Here is a 21,048-nt window from a genome sequence, read left to right as displayed (position 1 = left end):
AGTATTGTGGCCATTTCAGTATAGGACAATAGAAGTGTCTATCTTAGGATAGCGCAGACACTCCTGTGGATTCATAATACAGAACAATCTCTGTTCACCTCAAAATTATGCAAAAACCCAGAAAAGACAAATTAGACTACTTTATGAAATAATTTGATTTTAAAACTATTTACTTCAGTACAAAAAATATAAAATGCTAAAAAATATTGTTCAAATTTTAACTATTCTCTTTGGATTCTGGACATTGGAATGAACTTGATCAACAAAATTTGAATTCAGGCCACAAAATTATTGACCTAAGGAAATTACCAGCTCTTCTGTAATGTGGTGCATTGCAAATGAGTTGATCATCTCCATTCAATCTCTTTTTGTTTACACAAAAATTACCTAGCTAATTTAGAATCAATTGACTTCCTAATCACTATGGTGAGTTCAAAGGTTGGTAGGGCAGAGTGATTAAATTCTTCTCTCAGTCTTTAAAAATAAAGGCTCCAACCTGTACCAAGGCAAGAGAAGCCACTAGCTTCTGACAGATCCTCACACCCAGGTGCTCCTGGACCTTCATGTCAGTACAAGGGCACCCCAGTACAAGGGCAAGAGAAAAAAACCCCATGTGCCCATGCTTCTGTTCAAGGACTTCACACTATGAAATAGAATTAATTCCTTTATTAGAAATTAAGCTGACATAACTCTGTGAAATGGAGTTGGATATATGTTGGATATATGCTCCTTTTTATTGCACCTTCTCTGGAGCTGATGTTTCTCTAGTAGGGGTGGGTGCTGAGCTGAAAATTTCAACAACCACGAGTTGGAAAACTGAGCTTTAAATAGATGAAGTTTAGTGTTTTCAATGAAAATTAAAGTATTGTGGGAAAAAAAAAAGCTTAAATCTTTTATCAGAGATCCAGAAATTTACATTCAGAAATGTTACCAGGTTATTTTATAGGAGCGGTAGTTGGGGCTTCCCATAACTCAATCATATCAGCAGCATTTCCTGTGGAATAGGACCCTCTCCTCCAGTTCTGTGCTACTTCAATGTATTAGGTACACGGTGAAGTACTGAAGCTGAACTACAGCAGGGTAAGACTCAAAGGCAAGAAACTTCTGCCTGAAACCTACAGGGAAGCCATGAGGCACTACAGAGAATGCAAAACATGATAGGGGAGGACTACTATCAAAATACCTAAAAAGTGTCTAGTTTGATCCAGACACTTTGGCTTGCCCTGCAGTCTACTGAGAGGGACAAGTAAGTCCTGGGGACACCTCACACATCTGGGATAATTAGGTTGGGCTGTCCTCTGGAGGTGACCAGACAACACAAAGAGTAAGGGTGGCTGAAATTAAATGAGAGAATTTGTTTCTCTGTCTAAGTGTGCAGCATGTAAAATGCTTCGTCTTGTCATCCAAAAGGGTTTTCATACACACCAACTTCTGTTCTGCTGTCCTGTGTTTAGGAGCTGAAGGCATCTCAGCATAGCAGATATCATTAATTCTGACTTCAGAGTGATGGTGCATCTACAGCCTGGGGAGGGTGGCTGTGCAGGAGGGGGACATGGGGGACACAGGCTGTTTGTGCTAGTTATGAAGGGATGGGAGCAGCACCTACATAGGGAGAAAACAAACCAGCTGAAGGTGCAATGCTTCCCATGCACAGAGCCTGTGAGTCCCCCATTCCTTCTTCCTGCCTACGTGTGTGTAAGAAAGCTCTTAAAAAGGTACTGAGTGGAGGAGAGATAGGGAGTTACAGTTAAATTTTCAGTTTACTCATGTTTCTTTTGTCCCTTTTTCCACTAAACAAGTACATCAAATCGGTATGAATCTGCTCAAAACTCAGTAAAGACACAGAAAGGAGAGGGACTTTGATATAAAGTGTTTGTTTTATCATTGAGGAAAGTAATGAAATCTGCAAGGACATGGTGTAACACAGCGTGTTATTTTCCTGTTTCCCTCACTTCATTTCATTCTCTGTCCAAAGGGTAAGTATGAAAAGGAGTCAACTGAGAAAAAATATGAGACAGAGAACAAAGCTTAGCTAGCTTATGAAATGGTTTAACAAGAGCACATATATTAAATGGGTCCTTTTTATTCAAGAAATCGATCATCAAAGCTTATTCCATGTAATAAAAGGAGGCTTTGGATAGTGCATTCATTGTTCATGTTTCATTGTTTTAATGCAAGTGTTCAATTGCTCTGCATTCCTGCCTTTCCTTGGTCAGCACAGTTTTTCACAATAATTATCCCAACTTCCTGGCAATACAGTGGAATAAAACTGTAAGGAGAATTCTGCTCCTTGCACTTCTTTTCAAAGGGCAGCTGTTCTTAAAAAAAAAAAAGAAAAAAGAGAAAAAAGAGAAAAAGGAAAACAGAACCAATCATTCTCTACCCTCTTATTTATTTAAGGTTTCTTTAAAGCTTCAGACAACACCTGGTGTGCAAGAAGACATAACAGAGAGCATTTTCCAAGAAGCTCTGCGGGGTAGATAAATACTGACCTTCTGAGACACTGCTCTGTGACACACTGTAGTTTGCTGAGAAGCCCTCCTTTGCTATTGCACTGTCAGTGTAGAACACCATTGAAAGGATCCCCGTGGAAGAGCGGACACGTCCTGGGTTGTTCTGCCCACAATAACGCCCGATGTGTGGGCCAACTGCAAAGAAACAGGACACAATACTAAACTGCCAGGGCTGCTCTGACAATAGGTGCCACTACAATATCCTCCCAAAGACAGGCCCTCAGCAGGAAATGGTCAGCCTCTGTAGCAGCTCAAAATAACAATGCCATCAATAATTCAGCGATGAACAATAAATTGTTTATCCTGCCCTGGCAATCGTACTTCTAAAGTGCTCCGGATAGCACTCCATGAACCTCTGGAAATGTACAGACCCAGGATTTAGAAAAGTGTCCTTCAAAGTGTGCAGAGAGGGCAGTGATGCGCAAAATTACTCATACAAAGCACCATAAGTATTTTCCAAAGTGTGATTGGAGCACCAATTTATGACAAGAGCAACTGAATGGCCTGATTTGCCAACCTAGTACACAAGATGCTGTGAGGAGTTCAAACAGTGCCTTCCAGGTTTTATGCTCTATACAGCTGATGATCTGTTAATTTAATCTCAAACTTTGAAAAACATTTTTGACTCATATTGAGGCTATGACCAATGACTCTTCATCCCCCTTGATTTAGGCTTTCAAAACCCCATAGCTCTTTTGCCCATATGGCCAATATTAAGGAATATTGTAAAAGAATTAGAGAGTGAAATCTTAATCCTCTCAAAAGAGCAAGAATTTCTTAAGTATACCTTCATGTCACAGAATACACACACACATACACAGTTACATGATCTCTCTTTATGTTAATACTGTATAAACCAGATTTTGGTATTTTTCAACATTTCCTGGGCAGTGAGATAATCTTTTTCCTTAATTAAGCTACTCAATTCACAACCAACATATGTGGCCTTCTAGCACTTGAGCATTCCCTACAGATAGGTCCCTAGGCTGTGGAATGGTGGTACATCTGTGCTTACAAACAATAAGAGAAGATAATACTAAAACCCACCCATGGAGTCAATCATGAAAATAATCATGAGGCGCCATTCTAATGCTTGTACCACTGGCTTTCCAGGCTTAAATTAACACCTTGTCATTTCTCTAGGAAGTCCATTACACTTTCAGTTTAAAATGTAAAATGTTTAGATATCCTAATTATTCACAGTTCAAAGAAAATCTACAGCTAACATAATTTTCTAGTCCTTTACTGGCATTTTCTAACAAGTAAAACAGTTCCAGCTTGGAATAACTTAATACTTACTTATGTAAGCTACACATTTCTGTAAGGCCCTAGAGTTGCCAGAAAGAGGGAGCTCAGATGTTATAGCTCTTGTTGCCAGCATGTGCTTTTCTATCCATACTCTGGCCACAGTTACTCTTCAGTTGCCTTGGCAATCCCATGGCATTTGAAATACCTGCCAATTCAGACTTTTTTCACTAAGGTTGTTGTTCCATGCAGCATTGATAGAATGAAACATCCTATACAGGATATGAATTGAATTCTTCCTCATCCTAGAAATCATTGAAGCTTCATGGTTTAATTTTTCAGAGAGAGAAATTTATTTAGACTGGTACCATTAGTGGCTTTTAAAAAATATAAAATAATGCCCCCACATTCCAGGTGCTGCAGGTTTTTTTTTTTTTTTTTTTTTTCTTTTGCATTTTCTGTGTGCAAACAGCTCTGATCCTGCTCTTTCTCAAAATGGCTTTCAAGATTATTGCTGCTGATGGTGCTCTGAGCTGCAAGAATATAAGGAGGATAAGGCTACCATGTTATGGTGCTCTGAGCCTCCCTCCTCCCATTTCCTGTAGGGAAGCCTCTTTGAAAGGACAAACAGAAGAGAACTTTGTTTAAAGCAGACAGGCTTTAAGATTCCCCATGACTCACTGGTTTATAATTTTTAAGACATATTTAGTGATTATGCATTTGAGTCCTCAACAGATTGGCCCTGCCATCACAGTACTATTCCCTTTGCCAGCTATGTGGATGCAAGTGCCAAAAATGTGCAGAATATGACACAAAGAGGTATTGAATTTTTTTGTGCAATGTGTAAACCTTAGCCTGCTGAGCTAATACGATATTGATCTGAGCACAACCGGATGAAATAGAAATTCTCCTTCTTCCATAAATACTAATACAAAGTTCCTCCCTTCTATTCTTTTTTTTTTTCATTCAAGTATTGGAAACTTTTGAATGACAATAAATTATCAAATATTTCGTGTGTCACCACATCAAATAAATGCTGTGCAGGAAACCCATCTGAGGAATCATTCAGGGTTGAGACTGCTGTCTGTTTAGGCAGACTATGCCACTGGTTATGTTTTACCATCTTCCTGACAATTCCTTAGGAAATGAGATGGGATTTCATATTAGACTGTGTAGAGTTCTAAATGGGAATTTTGGGGCAGAAGGTGCTGAAAAGTGACTAGGCCAGCCTCTAACTGTGGACCATCCTGTTGCTATGACAGCTTCCCTCAGTAAGGGATGCTCCAAATGTCACTTGGATTATGTCCTCACTCAAGGATGCTTCTACACTACCTGCAGAACAAAGGCATTTCAGTGAGCCAGCCACCTCATCTGGCTGCTGTAGCAACTTCTGAGACCTTGGCTCCTCTTTTCACTGACACAATATCATACAATGTAAAACTGAGTAACTTTCTGGCTAAGAGATGGAGGGACAACTAAGAAACCTATTTTGCATGCATTTCCCAAAAGGCAGAATCTAATTCTATAGCTTGAATAAATCCTTGATTAGTCTCAATCAGTATTTTGTAAGGTTTACAGATCAGAGTGCAGAATATATAGTAAGTGGCTGGTTGGTCAAGACTAAGCAGAAACCTTATCCTTACTGATTCTTCCTTTCTTTACCATTGTTTGCCCTTCTGCACAAAAATATTGATATGAGGAAATTCTAAATATTACTGAAATACACATTTATGCATTTAGCTGAAATATTAGCTTTTGGAATTAGGCTAAGAATGCCCCTCCCCCCCAAAAAAAAAAACAAAAGCAAGGAAAAAAAGTATATCAGACTTCTAAAATATTAAAACAAATGTTATGCTAAGTAGCCATGTATTTAATTTTCAAGCTATTTTTTATAAGCTTGCACGTATGTTGTGGACAGTATTTTCACATCACTATGATTTTTATTGAAAAAACATTTGCACACAATTTAGGATGCTGAAGAAGAAACAACCAAAAAATTAATTCCATCTTTGCATTCCAGCAGTCAACTACACTGAGCTTGTGTATGCTCTTAGATCTTAATGCCTTCTCACAAGAGTGTAGAAAGCAACCACAACAAGAGAAACACACTTAGATTAATAGCAACCTTCATTTGCACTGATGTTAATGACTGCAGTAAAGCATTCTGCTTTGCTCTGTAATTCAGTGGAAGCTCTTGTGGTATTGACTGAAGCAGCAATGCTTAGGCTGTGGTTCTCAAACCATATGTAAACTTCTTTAAATTACGTTTGAGCTCTAGTAGACAGCCTATAGAGCTTCAAAGAGAGCTGCATGATGAATATGTGCAATTCATCACTAAAGCTCGTCCTCCTCTTGAGTGGGCTATTTTTCTTCAAAGTCATCAATGGAGTGTTCTCAGCAGATGCTGGCTGAGATATATCTGTGCCTTGGGCAAAGATATTTTTGGTATCTGGTTTATTCATGCAAAATCATATCTTTCTGCCCTGAGATCTACTCACTCTGCTGCTCTAAATCCACCTGTTATCTCTTTCAAACCATGGTCCCTTTTCTGTACGATATTTGCAACAAGCACCTGTAGTTCTCAGATATTCCTCAACAGGGTTTTTTTCCATGAAACAAAATGCCAGGTCTGAGACATTCCTGAATGCCTAGCATTCCCCTCTTGAAACAGCAAAACACTTACACCACTGTTTAACTTCAGTCCTGTAAGGGTCCTTGGTGAATTCCTTTTGAAGGCAATCTAACTGTTCACATGCTTCAAAGATAAGCACGTATTTTGTAGAACCAAGTAGCAAATAGTCAGCACTTGCCAGCTTCAATCCACTGAAAGGACAGCCAGGTAGGCTGAGGACTCCATGATTGTGACAGAGCATTTCAGGATTTACATCTTTTTGAATGACTGTTACAGTTGCTGTCAAATTCTCTAACAGAAAATTGTATTCCATCAGTGAAATAGAAATTATGTAGAAGTAAAATGTAAATGTATGCTTACTGACTTTGACATATCCTTTTAATCATCATTTTAAAAATTTGTTTAAAAGACCATTTCTCTTCTCTATTTTTTTTCTTTTTGAGGGGGGAAGGAAGGAAAATATAATCACAACCGTATAAAACAGCAAATTTATTTTCTGCTGTTCTCTATGGACTGTAGCTTATTAAATTCTATAGTGGGAACATTTTCTACTTATGTTGGATTTCATCTGCTCTAACTTAGGCTGAAGTTTACATCTGACTTAGGGATTCATAGCTTTCACTACAGTCAATGAGACAAGACACTGCAGAGGTCCCTAAAGTAGATGTTGGGACAGGTCAGAGTGGGATGCTGTTCCCTGCTGGGAACAGAGGGACCAGCTGTGCCTGGCTCAAATGCTCATGCCTGTTTTCCAGAGATGCATGTTCAGGGGGCTGTCCACCTAATTCTGCTGTAGTTGAGGCAATAAAATTTTCCAAAAAACTGTTCTCACAATACTGCCATCATCCCAGGAAACCACATTGATCCTGTGAAGCAGGGGATGTGAACTGAGGGATAAACATTTTTCCCATATATTAAAAACCCCTTCTGTCATGTTTATATCACTGCAACATCAGCTTTAACACAACTGGGCATGTGAGCAGCAATGCATTACAACAAAGAAAAATAACTTCATTTTCTGTGGATATATCACTGAACTGAGTGGGCCAGTGGACACCCTCTGGACCTGCAGCCAGTCACAGGGACTGCTCCTGGGACCAGACTAAGAGAGGGACACAACTTGCTCCTAGGGGGCTCTTACTGCCTGACCAAGTCCAGCTTGCCTGTTCAGAATGATCCCTGGCTCTCACTGTCCTCCAAATCATGCTTAGGAGTTTCTTGGGAAAGTGAAAATTGATGTGTGATAAAACTGTGCAAGGGAGTACACCAGCAAATAAGAAATGCACACAACCATATTAGTTAATATCAGTTAATGCAGAATACTTTTGCTCAGACTAAAGGGAAATGGACAAATGGCTCAAAGACTCACTCCCTCCGTCAAAGGGAACCATACTGTCTAATTACCATTGTGTAGAAATTTACTATTTTCATGTGGATACAAGTTAGATTTATTTTCCCCCAGATACTCTCTCTATATATATTCTCCAGTATCCAGACATTCTCTGTCTTGAACTGAAGGCCAGGTTGTACCAGTGGTTTCCTGTGCCAGCTTTGCTCTTCAGTTGAAATAGTTCTCCCTCCCAGGGATTCATCCTGTGATGCATTAATAGAAAAGCAATCACACTCCCTCTTTCTTTGTAGTGTTAAGTGAAACAAGAGAGACTGACTGCTGGCTGAGGATCATCCTACAGTGAAATGATGCAGCAAACATTTTTCCTACAACTGCTGCAACCTCCAACAGTTTATATCAAAGAAAACATTTTTCCAGCCTACAAATTCTGTTGAATGTTTACAAGTAAGCATGCAAGTACCCTTAGTGGATGTCAGGATCATTTTCAGTGCAGAGAGTTTGTGAGACAGTTTGCAGAAGGCTGATAATGCCTGTTGATAATTGGTCTTCAGTATGGTTCAGCCACTTTTTTGAACCAGGAAATTACTGCTTTGAAACTCTCTACATTGATAATAATGTATTTCTTTTTGGTTATATTACACATAAATTGATTTACTGGATCATCTTTTCAAATATCAGTTTAAATGCAAGCTCTACAGGACAGATTTGGCCTATATACAAATAAACCTATTATTAAATGTTCCAGACATCATTATTGTACTATTAAAATATTGTTTTTCTAATTGAGGCATTAAATGCTAAATAGTCTTTTTGCTACTGTTATGGGTCTTTCTTCACTCATTATTGAAATGGACTCAAAAGAGCCATGATAAACCCATTAAGCATAAAATATGAACAAAAAAAGCACAAATATATGCTAAAAGACATATATTTCTTGCAGCATCAATGGAAGCTTTAAGCAAAATTATACTGGGGATTTATTTAGGAAAACAGTCAAGTTTTAATGCATTATTAAAGTATATTCCTTAAGTTATATTTTCATTTAAATCAAATATTAATGTAGGATTAGCAGTTTGTAGAAACTGCTGCTGCTATTCATAAAACAAACCAAAATAATCTATTAATATGGGTTATCACACTAGTGGAAAACTGAAATAGTTGTAATTAGTGTCCTATACAAACAACGTAAATCTTCAGTCACTGAATTTTGCTACAAATTAAAAATTAAGAAGAAAAAGGACAGCTTCAAGATGCTTCTCTTTATCAGCTTATGCCAAACATAGAAACAGTGAAAAAGGCATCACTAATAATCAGCTTTACATAGCTGTTTCCACACAGCTCATATAGGCATTTGGGCACCCTAAAGGTTGGGGATTCAGCTTGAACAATCCCTTTTAGGCTGGAGATGCAGCCTTTGGCTCTGGGCCCTTGGAGAATTGATACATGGCTGCCCTGCCTAGGGGAGATTTGAATCTTACAGACCCAAGATTGTACATGAAAAACACAGAGAAATCATGTAGCTATTTTATTTGTCAGACTCAGTGTAAAACAGGGATATGGGGTTGGGCAGAAGGTGAAATGAGGGCTCTCTGGCTCTATGGGTTAGCTAATATCTAGCTATGCACTTAGCGAATGTGCACAAGGTCAAGTGTGGTCAACAACTAAATGGAAAATTACTGAGATGGCAGAGACATTCCAGAAGGGTACCCAACACACCCACCCTGACACATGAGGCCATCTAATCAGAGATTATAAATTAACAAATTAAGATAAAACCTTTGGATTTGCTTAAACTGTTGGAAGAGAGATCACCATAATGGAGGAACCCTGCAGCGCCCAGTCACTGAAGTCACCTGAATGAATAACTCAGTGACTGTTTACTGACCTGGGTAATTGTTTAGTCACTATGATTTCAACTGCATGGACACCACATTTTCTCTGGCAAAGAGATTCACTGCTTTGGTAGCTGGTCTGTAACACAATTCCTCTGCAAGCCAGAGGGTCAGTACCTGGAGTCCAGTTTCTGCAATTTGTTGGAAATGTCTGGACTATACTCTTGGGTTAGCTGTGAAAATTTGTGGACTCATTGTTATAAGACTTCACATTTAATTTATTTTAGTGTAGGAGGTTCATCACATATTACCACTGAACACAGAGGTTTCTGCTAAGCCAACTGTTAAAGCTGAACATATTTCATTAAAAAAAAAAATCATTCACACTATGATATGCTTTACTGAATGAATTTACAGAGCATTTTCTCCATTTCTTGTTAATTCAACTCACTTCACATAAATCAAGCAAGAATCTCTAGCATGACAGTTTAAAAAATGGGACTATGCCTTCTGCAGGCCACTCCATAGTAATGGTTATGCATATTACAGTCCATTTTTCTCTTACCATCAGGGAATCCATCCCAGATTTCCAATCGGTCATAGCGACAGAAAGCTCCCCCTGGAGTATTTGAGTCAGGTTCTAGCTCAAAGCTTTCAAATTCCAGTACAATCTCTGACATCTTTGGTGCAAAGATAATGTAAGTGCATTCAAGGCTATTGGGATATTTTTCAGGGAATCCAGGGGACTTTATCACTCCAGTTGATGAAGTAAAGTTTCTGGAACATTCAGGTCCTGTAGGAGAAGGAGAAAAATCAACGGGGTTAACACTGTGCTACTAAGCAAAGCAGTTAGCTGGAAAACAAATTAGATTGTATTGTCTCTCCAGCAGCAAAGGTGGCTTTTCAATGAAACACCTCATTTTAATCGCTGCATTAATCATTCAGCCAGCTTGTTCCTATTATTGATAGTCAGTCATTTAAAGCCCAATCCACATATACTGTCTGATCTTCAATTTTCAATTTGTATGGAACAATATGAAAACTTGTACCAGCTCTAGAAAAAATTATGACAAATACAAAGTCATGTGGGAACAATGAAAGTGTAAGCTGCAGAAATCTCGACAGAGCCCTAGAGAAATAATTATAGCCCCTTCAAGCTCAAATCTTTAAATCTTATGGCTGACAGGCTTTTATTGGTGAAATAGAACTTTTTACAAAAGCGGGTGAGTGAATTCAGTAGAGGGAGTAGTGGTTTCAGATTCCCGGAGCACTGACTCAGTAACTCTGCCAGATGTGACCTATGCCTCCTTGACAAACTAAATGTGAAAGGTAATTCGTACATGTACGGAGGGTGAGTGACTCATTCTGAGTGGTGTTGACACAGGTGCACCAGTAAAATGTTGCTGTTAGTGTGGGCATGATAAACTGTGTGATTGCAGGCAGTGTTGCTAGAAGTCACCTAATGTCAGTGTTGACACACCAGCTTTCCCTGATGTTCCCACCATGGCATAATGGGATGCTCCAAACAGTGCCCTTGGTGGAGCAGGAAACTGGCAGTGAAGATGTGAGGGTATAAAAGGCCAGGTCACTGGATTTGCCTTTGTGAGTACAGGGGACAAACTGGAGTCTCTCTCTTGTTGATGGATCTCATTTCTCCTTTATTCAGGTCCCTCAGGAATCCCCTCTGTGGAACCCACACCTGCAGATGTACTCACAAGTCAGCTGCAGGCACTGCCCACACATCCTCCCGCAAGATCTGCCTTTTGACACTCCAGATTTAATAGAGTGATTTACAGGACTGGGGGCATTGGTGGATATCAGCTGGCCTGGGGAGTTTGAGTAGCATGACTCAAATGAAGGTCCTCAGACATGGAGGAGAGGAAGGACACAGAGAGAGAGCTTGGTGGCAACAGGCAGGTCTGTGCTGGAGGACAATGTGTGTGAGGCCTCAATCTGGATGAGGATGCCCAGCATCCTTAGAGACTGTAGTCAGCAGCCTTAGAGGATTTCCAATGCCTAACACAGATCATTGAAGGAAAACAGTCTGGCTTGTTGCATATATGAATACCCTTATTTCACTCTAGAAAATGTTTTCATTGTGAATGTGCCAAACATATTACCCCCCACAGATCTGGCCAACTCCCAGCTAAATTCAGCACTCAAGAGAGAGGTCTGAAGGAATTTACTCAGTTCAGGTATCCTTGCCCTTCAACAGACACTGAGAGGAAATTCTTGAACTATCACATCAATATTCAGAACACTTCATGGCATATTTTGGAAGATGTGGATATTGATGCTCATGTAACCTGACCCATTCCAATTTGGGAAATTACATTTTGCCTATAATTAAATCACCCCCTTACACATTAGTTGAATATTCCTCTTCTCTCCCTGTCATTCCCTTGTCTCCTTGTCATGTAGGGGAGGGTTATATTCTGGTTGTTGCTCTTCACTCCCACCAGTAGCTGCTGTTCCAGGATAAAATAGCTTTGCTATGCCATTCATAGTATAAAGTGCTCTGTACTCCTCTTGGAATCCAATAAAAGATGCAATATAAAATGTAAGCCAGGATCATTATTGCTTTATTAAATACAGCCAGATCCTGGCTCCGAGTGTGTGCAATCGTCAGGCTCTTACACTCACACATAGTGTCTTGATGCCAGCTTGCTTTATTTTAAACATGTTTGAATCAATCTGGTGCAAGAAACAGAAACTGTTTTCAGGGGTGCTTTCTCACTAAAATGCTCTCCAAAGATTTTGACCCTTTACTGACACTGTGAAGCAGCTGCAGGAATTACATCAATACTGAGGCTACAAGGAACTCCGTGGGCCAATGGGCATGGAAAACTGGCAGAAAAGGTTCCAGTGGAGACACCAAAAGTAGATACTTCTGAGGTGGAGAAACTGCATGTGCACATGTGCATGAAACAAAGGAAGAGATATGAAGTTAAGGAAATACAGAGAGGAGGCAACAGAGAAAGCAAAGAAAAAGAGATGACATTGGGGATAATTTAATCTGCTATCTGTGGGTGTCACTGAGCCAAAAAATAATTTGCCTTCTTGGTTGACACTTTCTTTTCTTTCAGTTTACACCATAAATTTAGTTGACTAAAGTTAGGAATGTTGAATGTGAACTGTGTAGATCCTTTCCTAGTGAATACGTCACTCATGCACCCTAAAATAGAATGTCTGCCCAAGCCAAAATGATGCACATTTCATGTGGGCTAAGTGTTGGGCAAAATGTGTTTCATGTTTTAGTCCTGTTTTAGCTTTACAACTTCTTCAGTGTCTCTCTGGCTACAGAGATGAATGAGAAGTAAAGAGTAATGGGCAAAAATAGATTGTGTGCTGGAATGAAGCTCAGCCTTCAGCTCAGCATCACAGGACCTTGGGCTTGGGATCATTCTTCCCATACCTGGGAAATGATGAGCTAAGTTGTGAATATGCTAAACCAGACATACTTGTCCGGTGTGAGCAGCTGAGCTTCACCTTTCACCTGTGCAAAAGGGTGAACTGCTTTATTTGGCACAGATATTAAAATGCAAAACTGGTACAGCATATATGAATTTTTTGAGAAGTTAAATAGGGCTGTGTTCCCACAGCAATGATAATTTGTATCCTTTGTGTACACATGGCATTTTCTAACACGGCATGGTGATAACTGTCCTGCCTTAATATACAGTTTATGTGGAATGAACTGGAGTTAAAGTTGCTCTGGGAGCCATAATTTTGCGTTTCCTGACTTCCATGTGTGTAAAATCACATTCATAATGCCATCTTAACATGGTAAATGTGCATCTTTGAGGCATGTAAATGACCACACAAGGAAATAAACACAATGTTCCTGTCAGAGTTCTGAATTGTCACTACACTGTCAGGAAATAAATAGAACTTTTTTCTTGAAAGGGTTCAGTTACTAAAATAGATTGTTTCACAGATCATTCTTTCACTTCCTCTTGTGTTTCAGCCATATTCTTCATGAAAGATGGTACTGCATATATAAGCACTGAGAAACGTCAGAACACATTTTCAAGTGTTTAAGCTCCAAAGGATATCAAAATAAATAGAGATATTTTTTCAGAAAAGCTTGGTGTCATTTGGATGCTGAATTCTTTCAGAAAATGTGACCCTGAAGGTCAGCAAAAGAATTTCTGGGAGTCAAGAGTGGATTTACAGACAGGGAAGATGGTGAACAAGAGGTCTGTGGCCCCAATTAGCACTGTGCAGAGCAGCAATGGCAATTGAAAAGAGGCTTCACTACTGTGTTTCTCCTCATTAACAGTACAGCTGCCACCAAGAGTGTGTGCTGAACACAGCTAAAAATCTGGCTCTGGTGTAGGTGCATAAAAGGGACTTGGACACTGGTTCTGAAAATGGGGCACTGACTGGGAGTGGTGTGCATTGGAAATTTGAAGTTTTGAGCTGCTTCTGTGAATATGACCCTAAACATTGATGTTGAAGTCAATTTTCTTTCCTATAAAATGAATGTTATTGTCTTTTCATATATGATGAGTTTTGGTCCTGTATTCTCCAGGAATGGAATATATGAATTATTACTCTCCATCCAGCTGTAGAGAAGATGTATGCCGAAAAGAGTGACCTTACAGCCCTTCCAGCTATTGATTCAGGAAGAGTGTTATAAAAGAGGGAGTGTCTCTCTGTCTGGTTAATCCTGCACGCTCTGTTTCTCTGTGCCCCATAAAACTAATTGTGCTCACTGGCACTAATTCCTGGCACGAGCACCCAGCAGGCCGTGCCTCATCAGTGTGAGCTGCTCCTCTCCTTTACCTCCCAAACATGATTTGTGAAAGCAGCAGCAACATCATCTGCTGCCCACGTGTACTCGGGTCCCTTCGAGCCCACAGCTATCCCTTGGGAGCACAGAGCAAAGCACTAACCAAAATAACCCTGGGACTCAGAAGGTTGAGGCAGTGCTGTTGAGGCAGTAACACTGTAAATCATACAGTAATTATTATTTAAAAAAAGGAAAGCAATAAAGTTAATGGTTTTAAGATGGTTGAAACAAACAGCTGACGAAAACTACCATATTTCATGCAGAGGAGTCAACCTTCAGACACAGCTGACCCACTGGATTCATGATGATTTATACCCACTGAACACACACCCCACCTTGGAATGACTAGGGTAATAAGATTTTCTCTTTCAAGCATTTTCATGCATTTTCCCCATTCCAAAGAATTAAGGTGAACTTCCTGATGCAAGTAAAAATCACAATGAACAATGTAAAAATGAATAGTTTCTTACCTCTTTTGAAAACTTCATAACGAATAGAAAATCCTGCTCCATGTGTCTCATAGTCAGAAACAAATTTAATAAAAAGATATGGTCCTGTAGACACTACAGGAGGGGGAGCAATTTTTCCACAGTACTTTCCCCATAAGCGTCCTTCAGCATTATCTCCATCAATCACTTCAACATAATCATACCTGGTAGATAAATGGAAGGAAGAAACTTTTAACTTCCAGGAAAGAAGGAGACCTAATTAATTTAGAAACCATAACACAACATAGATAATCAAGAAAAATGCTAGCTTGCTTGGAAAATGCATTATGCTGAAAGATGTAAGCAAAATGAAATAATTAAAATGGACTACATTATGTCTGTAGACATCATCTGGCAACATGGAACTATTAGGAAGAATGGTGTCCATTATGCTTGCAGACAATGTCAGCTAAAGTAACCAATTAACAAAAAAAAAAAAAAAAAGGAAATCTCACGAGCACAATTCTGTATTATTAAATTGTGTTCCTTTGTCTGTGTAGTGTTGTTATCAATACATAATGCATAGCATTCTTTTCAAACTGTGAAGTTCTGTTATGAATTCAAAAATGTCTTCTTGGCTGTAGCTCTTTATGAACAATGCTTTGATTTCCATATGCTGTCCTCCAAACATATGTCCACAGAATAATAAATAAATCCCTAAACATTAGATTTTGCTCAAAACTCCATAATGCTGCAGATCAGTGGTAGAAAAATCTGTTCTTTTCCTTGTTATCTGGACAAACAGTTTGGAGCACATCACAAAATCCACAAGTCAGTCACAGCACTTGGCTTTTCTCAGTCAAAAATTGTTTCAATACAAATCACCTTTGCTTAGGTATTTGAATCAAGAAGTGCACGTTACCACATTCATAATTGTACAGCATGTGATTACTGGACAGACAGGGCTAAAAACCTCAGTGATGATTTACATCAAACCTTATACTGTATAAGCAAAATCGTGCAATAACCAAAAAATGATTGGTAGTAAAAGTTTGCCTGTGAGCAACACTTCAGGGCTCCTCAGCCCTGTCACCAGAGACGCCAACGTGCAGTGTCTGCTGTGACAGCTTTGGTGTTCAAGGGCTGAGGAGAGCAAGCCCAGCAGGCTGAGGTGCTAAACCAGCCCAGGGAATACAAGAGAATGAAGGGAGGGAGAACTGCAGGTGCAGAGACAGGTCTGGTCTTGAGTTTTATTAGCAGATGATTTCATTGACCCCAGACAGGAAGGAGGATCAGACCCAATCTGTAGAAGCAGTTTTATCTTCTCCTAGAAAGTGGTGGCATTTGGAGCTTGGGTTGTGTCCTGTGACTCTTGCAGGCAGCAGCAAAAGGCTTTTCCCTGCTGCTGCCTCTGTGTCTCAGCCACGCTGCCCTTTCATTTAACATGTTGCTGTTAGCCAGACAATCTCATTTACTTTTCATTATCTTACTACGACTGACATTAAAATGTTGCCATTAATTTGTTTAGACCTTTATATTCTACTGTTATGCTAACTGAAATGTTCCAAGCATATTAATATACAAGGAAGAGCTAAAAATGACAGGACAATAAAGTGTGTCTGGCATTTTTAAAGAGATCAAAGGAAAAAAAATGTCTTCATGATGACCAATGTCATTTTTAACAACTCTGCTCCAAACCATCCAGGGCACATTACTTATGTTTACATGAAGTCCTGTGAGACAGCTGCAAAGATGATATCACTAGTTAAAGTGGACAGCTTAAGGCTCCTTAAATTAAAAATGACATTACCTCATCAGTTAAAATTGCGTGCCAGCTTTGGTGTATATCAAATAGAAAATAAAGCTGACACTGATGGAACTGTAAGCATTAACATATGTGAAATATTGTGCTAACTGCATTTCTTCTTATGTATTTGGTTTTTCTAGTAGCAATTGCTCAGCTCACTAGCTTCACTGTCCCAGTGCAGACTGGTGGAAATACAAAGTGGAAATATGCATTTCTGAGATAATTTTACAGATACTTAAGTAGCCTGTACTTTTTAAAATTAGACTTCTGTTCTTTCTATGATGTCGTTATGATATGTGTATAACAGGATTTGAAAGTAAGGAGAATAGCTGTAAAGAGACTTCAGAATTGTTGGGGTTTTGTCTGGTTTGTTTTTTATTTTCCCTTCTCAAAAATATCTTTATAAATGCCAGCTCTGGGTTCCCTGCAAAACATATTGAAAGAACTCAGGAATACATGGTACTGATTTTTAAATTTTAGGAAAAAAAGTATGCTGAAAATTTTTAAGAAGACAATCTTTCTCCAAATAATCAGCTGCTTGTTAAAAAGAAAAGTAACCCCATAAACCCACAGCATCTCAGTGACAGTCTTTGCTCCATTTACCCCATGGTGACATTATTTGCACCATTCTTTGCTCAAGTTTCAACAGTACACAAATTTTAAAATGGTATGAAAAAAAATTAAATAAAAATGCTAAGCAAATTTTACATTCTTTTTTGCTTCATATATAAAGGAGATAAAATTCAAAAGGCTTGGATTTGGTGCTTTAATTCTGGTACACCTTAAAAATAAACAACGTTATATAGTATCGCTATAGTCTTGCTTCCATATACAGCCAAAAAAACCCTAACCTGTAAGTACCAATTTTGCTATTATATGAAGTAAATTAGACAAAAAAACCCCATTTAAATTAAATTCTATCACTCTCCTAGTTTTCCTCCTTTATAGCAATAGCCTGCCCACACTTTCCATTGTCTGCTATAGTGACAGAATCGTAATTTATGGTGCTCTTCCTGGCTGCTGTGCAGTTGTAAATGACACAATTTGGTTACTAAAAGGCTTTCTTCTAATGGATTTTTGCAAGTTAGAGGTCATGTAGCCCCATGGAAGATTGGAGGATTTTTCAATTTTTTTTCTTTCATTTTGAAAAATTACTGACAGACAGTGAAGAAGTTTAGCTGTGAGACAAAGGGTAAGAAGAACAATTTGGAAAGAGGAAGCTTTAGAGATCAGCCCCACAACCTTCATATTCTAATGATCACGTTTTACTTTTGGCAGCTAACAAATGGATTTGGATTCTCCCACACTGGTGGCAACATATGATATCTGGGCTGCAGTAAATGAGTATCTATATTATTTTTTTTCTCAGAGAAATAAAATTACTCTGCATTTTACTAATTTATACTTGGAAACCAACATCCTGCTGTCATTTTTGCACTTTTCAAAATCCTACCAGAGACCACAGCATATCACAAACAACTGGTCTTGTAAATAGGAGAAAGTACAGTCACAACTTGGAAATGGAGTTGCTGCCAAGGAAGCTCAGAAAGCAGCTTGCATGTCCCTCTGGACTTGGTAGCAGTTCTTTTCCATAAGTTTGTCAGAAGATGCTGTGCCAGGGATACAGTTGGCACGTTGGCATCCCTGTGAGAAGACTGAATGTGTCACCACCGCAGCACCCAGACAGACTTGGCACCCAGCCCAGAATACTGAGTTTGCAAATTTGGATTTCCCATTTGGCAATTCTTCACTCAGTTACTGCTGTCAATGGTGTGGCAAATATTTCTCGTAATTTTATAGTCCTTTAGGGCTTATGGCAGAGAGATGTAAATATAAACATGGTGCTAGCCACTGAGTGCAGTTTTGGGTGAAAGACTTGAGCATGAGTTCAGATGTGAAAACAGGAGATGCCTGCCCAGCAGGGAGGACAATCAGTGAATATGTTCATGGAGCCGCTTTGCCATGGTGCAAAAAGCATTCCCTTTTTGCTTGCCTGGGTCTTTCCAGATATCCCATTTCTGTTTGCACCCTCTGTAGTGTGCAAGGCTTTTGGGTGGGAGACTGATGAACAGCCGTGCAAGAGCTCACACACACTTCCTGCTCCTCCCAGCTGCTGCCTGGACAGGCATGCTAGTTAGCCCTAATTTTATGGTTTAGTAAAGCCATGCCTGGGAGACATTCCCAGTGCAAAGATAAGGGAATCTTGAATTCCTCTACAATGTCTTTAAGGAATTGCAAAGAACTTGTTCTTTTTTGGAAAGTGTAAGTTATGGTTTTAAGGAAAAGGCCAAACAATACCCATAAAATGAGCCCTGGGCAATGAAAAACATCAAGAGCTGCGGAATTCAAATTTTGGTGAATTTTCTAGTACCAGTTTCTAGTAAGTGGTAACAGTGCTTATACAGGGGTTCAGTTCTGAACATGCTGGAGACCCTGAAATGCACCATTGCGTGTTGTACTGCAGAAAGTGAGGTGCAAGTGCTGGAAAGCCCTGCCTGCTCCTGAACCCAGCCATTCTGCCAAGCTACACTCTGCTTCTACACATTTGCTATTACCAGGGCAGTGACATCTCCTGCCTTTTTCCTTAAAATCTCCTTCTCAAGAAATAGGCAGAACTCAGATGAAATCTAAATATCTGCCATTTAATTTTATGAAACAGTCAGTGAAATATATAAAACTATAATTTACATCCAAGTATACCATATTTTTCTGCAGCCTACTGTGATCTATATGGTTGTTATGAATACTTTGGCTATTCACCTGTTAGGATGAAAAAATTTCCCAAGTGTTTCTTGATTTTATCATTCTGATTCCACACCCAACCAAGCTGCTAAATTTCTCCCTGACATGAATTATCCACCTTGTTAAGACTATCTTTGGTTCTGAAAATTTTCTTCTTAGTATGTATCTTTCTTTTGCCTTTATTTTATAAAGATTTTTTTTTATTCCTCACAAGTCTCCACTTCAGTTGAACAGAAGGCATCGCAAGAAGAAATCTAAATAAAGAGCTTCAAGTTGTTCTGCACTGTGGCTTTGTGCCCCATTAGTTACTGAGGGTTAGAGGTGTGGGATTTACTGCAGTGCTTGTGACACAAGGCAATCTGTATCCCAGAGCTAAAAGCTTAAAAGCTGCAGGCACTCGAGGGACACCAACCTTAATCCCAGTTTATTAGCAACAAGAAAAAAGAAGTACATGCCATAAAAAAATAAAAAATTAGGCATAGCCCTGAATGGGCTGATTTTCTGCCTGTAACCTCAGCATCTGTTGCATTTCTCTTCATCTGAGCTTCCTCTGCGCAGCCTGAGCAGTCTCCAGGGCCTCCTGTAAGGTAACCCATCTCGTGGGCACTGACCCATTGTGTGAAGACACACCAGCCTTCCCTCTAGCTGGGGCTGTCAGGGCACGTGTCTGCACCAAGGGGAAATAATTTCTCACATGTGGGCCTCACAAGACACCTTGATGGAGGTGAAGGCAGCATGCAGCCCTCAGAGGATCCTGGGTGACTGCTGTGACCTCAACAAGTCTAAGCAGGGCACAAGGGTTGCAAGGGAACTGCAGGGCTTTTTCCCTTTTTAAGCCCCTTCCCAGTGTGCTCAGTGCCAAGGGATCCTGCATGGCGTGTTCCTACCAGGCTGCTTGCTCCTGTACCACACTGCAATCTTCTCAATTAAAATGCCCAGCAGATATTCCTCCAAGGATGGACATACACAGTTGAATTAGGATGATCCAGGCAGTGCAAGCTCCATGAGAAGGGAAGGTGGGAGTCAGTGCGCATGGCAGGAGCTTTTAAACTGGTTTTGCCTGTAGTGGATTCATGGTGCAGATGCAGCCCCCTGAGGGAGACAACAGATCATCTAAATCCCAGAGTTCTTTAATGTGCTGGATATTTAAATGCACGATTTGCAATCGATTAATGATTCGTAATGTACTGTCAGTTTGGGGGGCCTTTGTTTCCATTGGTCTTTTGTGAGCTGGTGTTTTTATGGTGTTCACCCAGGGCCAAAATTCACTGGAGTTATTCATACAAAGGTCCTGTCAGCCTAAGAGATTTCTGGGAATAAGGCCATTGGGATTTGGCCACTGTTCAGTAATTTACTAATGCCATTAACTGACGGTGGGTCTCCATTAAGAATGAACTACTGAGGGTCTATTTTAGTGCAAGACAATGCTGTAGTGAAAAAGAGAAAAGATATAACAAAGACATCAATGAAGATCTACAGTTACCCACTGCAACAGTTAAATTCCAACTAATGTTAGCAGCAGTCTTGTTATTACACTGGTTTCTAGAATAATTGAATGCATTGGGATTTGCACTTTCGTTTAAAATTAAGCTTTTAATTCTCTGCTGAACAAAGGAATCTGAAATGCCTCATATCTTAACCAATAACATTTCAAACCCTAGAAGTAACAAAAACAATCATCACCATTTTAATATCTGAGTATC

At 39.5% G+C, this 21,048-nt stretch overlaps 1 protein-coding gene across 2 annotated transcripts in view; it reads right to left on the bottom strand.

The window, feature by feature from the left end:
* NRP1 (neuropilin 1) overlaps nt 1-21,048 on the bottom strand; it is a 113,243-nt gene that overhangs the window by 52,210 nt on the left and 39,985 nt on the right. For both annotated transcript variants that reach the window (XM_058025291.1, XM_058025301.1), the window contains exons 3-5: nt 14,839-15,020; nt 10,139-10,366; nt 2,493-2,648 (exon numbers count right to left, since the gene is read on the bottom strand). In XM_058025291.1, coding sequence (XP_057881274.1) covers nt 2,493-2,648; nt 10,139-10,366; nt 14,839-15,020 — 566 coding nt within the window. The remainder of the gene's footprint in view (nt 1-2,492; nt 2,649-10,138; nt 10,367-14,838; nt 15,021-21,048) is intronic.

Source organism: Melospiza georgiana, chromosome 1, assembly GCF_028018845.1.
Source record: "Melospiza georgiana isolate bMelGeo1 chromosome 1, bMelGeo1.pri, whole genome shotgun sequence".
Taxonomy (NCBI): domain Eukaryota; kingdom Metazoa; phylum Chordata; class Aves; order Passeriformes; family Passerellidae; genus Melospiza; species Melospiza georgiana.
Note: the sequence above shows the minus strand (reverse complement) of the source record. Positions and strands in the feature narration are given on the sequence as shown.